The sequence below is a fragment of the Sciurus carolinensis genome, chromosome 11, assembly GCF_902686445.1.
Source record: "Sciurus carolinensis chromosome 11, mSciCar1.2, whole genome shotgun sequence".
NCBI classification, from domain to species: Eukaryota; Metazoa; Chordata; class Mammalia; order Rodentia; family Sciuridae; genus Sciurus; species Sciurus carolinensis.
Genome location: NC_062223.1, coordinates 71,570,046 through 71,571,940, shown reverse-complemented (window position 1 = coordinate 71,571,940; position 1,895 = coordinate 71,570,046). Strand labels below are relative to the sequence as shown.

Below are 1,895 nucleotides of genomic sequence, written 5' to 3'. Positions count from 1 at the left end.
AGATACAAATTGAGAATTTCATCTGTGTACAAAGTGTTAACTACGTGTTTTTTTTTTCCTTTGAAATTTCTGAAAATACCCAACAATTCTATTGAAAGTATAAATGGAACAAAATAAGCAAGTAATAAATCACATAATCTCAGTTCTCCACACTGTTCAAAGGGATAGGAATAAACCACGTGGCGTGGCACCATGGAGAAACACATAATTCCGTTGGCCCGGATAATCTGCCACAAGTTGCACCCAGGTGTAGAAAGTTGCTCTGTCTTCGGGCATGTGGAGTCATTAGGTGATTTCTTTTTATCCTAATTTTACAGATCACTAAAAGAAAGTTGTAAAATACGTGACAAAATATGGCAGCACACCAAAACGACACCAACCCCACAGGAATTTCAGACTTCCTTCTGAATTGTTTTGTCAGGTCTCCCCGCTGGCAACTCTGGCTGTCCCTGCCCCTCAGCCTGCTCTTCCTCCTGGCCATGGGGGCCAATGCTATTCTTCTGATCACCATCCGACTGGAGGCCTCTCTGCATGAGCCCATGTACTACCTGCTCAGCCTCCTCTCCCTGCTGGACATGGTGCTCTGCCTCACTGTCATCCCCAAGGTCCTGGCCATCTTCTGGTTTGACCTCAGACCCATCAGCTTCTCTGCCTGCTTCCTCCAGATGTATGTCATGAATAGCTTCCTAGCAATGGAGTCCTGTACATTCATGGTCATGGCCTTTGATCACTATATAGCCATCTGCCACCCACTGAGATACCCATCCATCATCACAGACCAATTTGTACTCAAGGCTGTCATTTTCATTGTGGCCAGGAACATCTTTATGTGTGGGCCCATCCCCATCCTCTCAGCACGATTCCATTACTGTAGGAGAAATGTCATCGAGAACTGCCTCTGTGCCAACATGTCTGTCTCCAGGCTCTCTTGTGATGATGTCACCCTCAATCGCCTTTACCAGTTTGCTATAGGCTGGACTATGCTGGGATCTGACCTTATCCTCATTTTCCTCTCTTACTTCCTCATACTGCGAGCTGTGCTGAAGCTCAGGGCAGAGGGTGCCATGACCAAAGCCCTCAGCACTTGTGGTTCCCACTTCATCCTCATCCTCTTCTTCAGCACCATCCTTCTGGTCCTTGTCCTCACACATGTGGCTAAGAGGAAGGTCTCCCCTGATGTGCCAGTCTTACTCAATGTCCTCCACCATGTCATTCCTGCAGCTCTGAACCCCATTGTTTATGGGGTGAGAACCCAGGAGATCAAGCAAGGAATCCAGAAATTACTGAAGAAAGGGTGGTAACAAAGGCAACTGTCTCTCTGCATTCCTCATATAGGAAGACTTACTCATCAGTTTTTGGGAACTTGGGCTGAGAACCATAATTGGTAGGTCAGATTTCAAAAAAAGAATAGTAAGTACTAGTTCTGAAATAAGTTCCTTATCCCTGTTTACACCCCAAAAACTTCTTCCAACACATACATGCCAAAAAAAAAAATAACTCTTACATCTTTGTGTCTTTTTAATTATTACCCAATATTTATGATTCTATTTCTGTCTAAAATATAAGAACTCAATAAACGAATACCATAGTGGAGAAATAACTCACAGTTAATACTAAAGTTGCATCTTTGAACATTGAAATTTTTCAAAATATAACTGTGGATATTAGTGGCCTTGCTTATGACTTGGTATTCTAAATATAACTGTTATTATGCCATCTGCATAATGCAATTGTGTAAAGACCACTTGTCTAAGGTGATTCAGGGAAGTAATGAACCATTTTCAGATTTTGTTGATCGATTAATCCAAACTGCTTCTAGAGTATTTGGGGATTCAGAACAAGCAATGCCTTTAATAAAACAATTAGCTTATGAGCAATCAAATAAATGGTGTAAA

The 1,895-nt window shown here is 42.3% G+C and overlaps 1 protein-coding gene across 1 annotated transcript; it reads left to right on the top strand.

Annotated features, from left to right (window-relative positions):
- The first annotated feature begins 353 nt into the window (after positions 1-353).
- Positions 354-1,301, top strand: LOC124960454 (olfactory receptor 56A3-like). Its single transcript, XM_047519221.1, has one exon. It carries the CDS (start codon positions 354-356, stop codon positions 1,299-1,301), a length of 948 nt encoding a protein of 315 aa, XP_047375177.1.
- Positions 1,302-1,895: the final 594 nt, after the last annotated feature.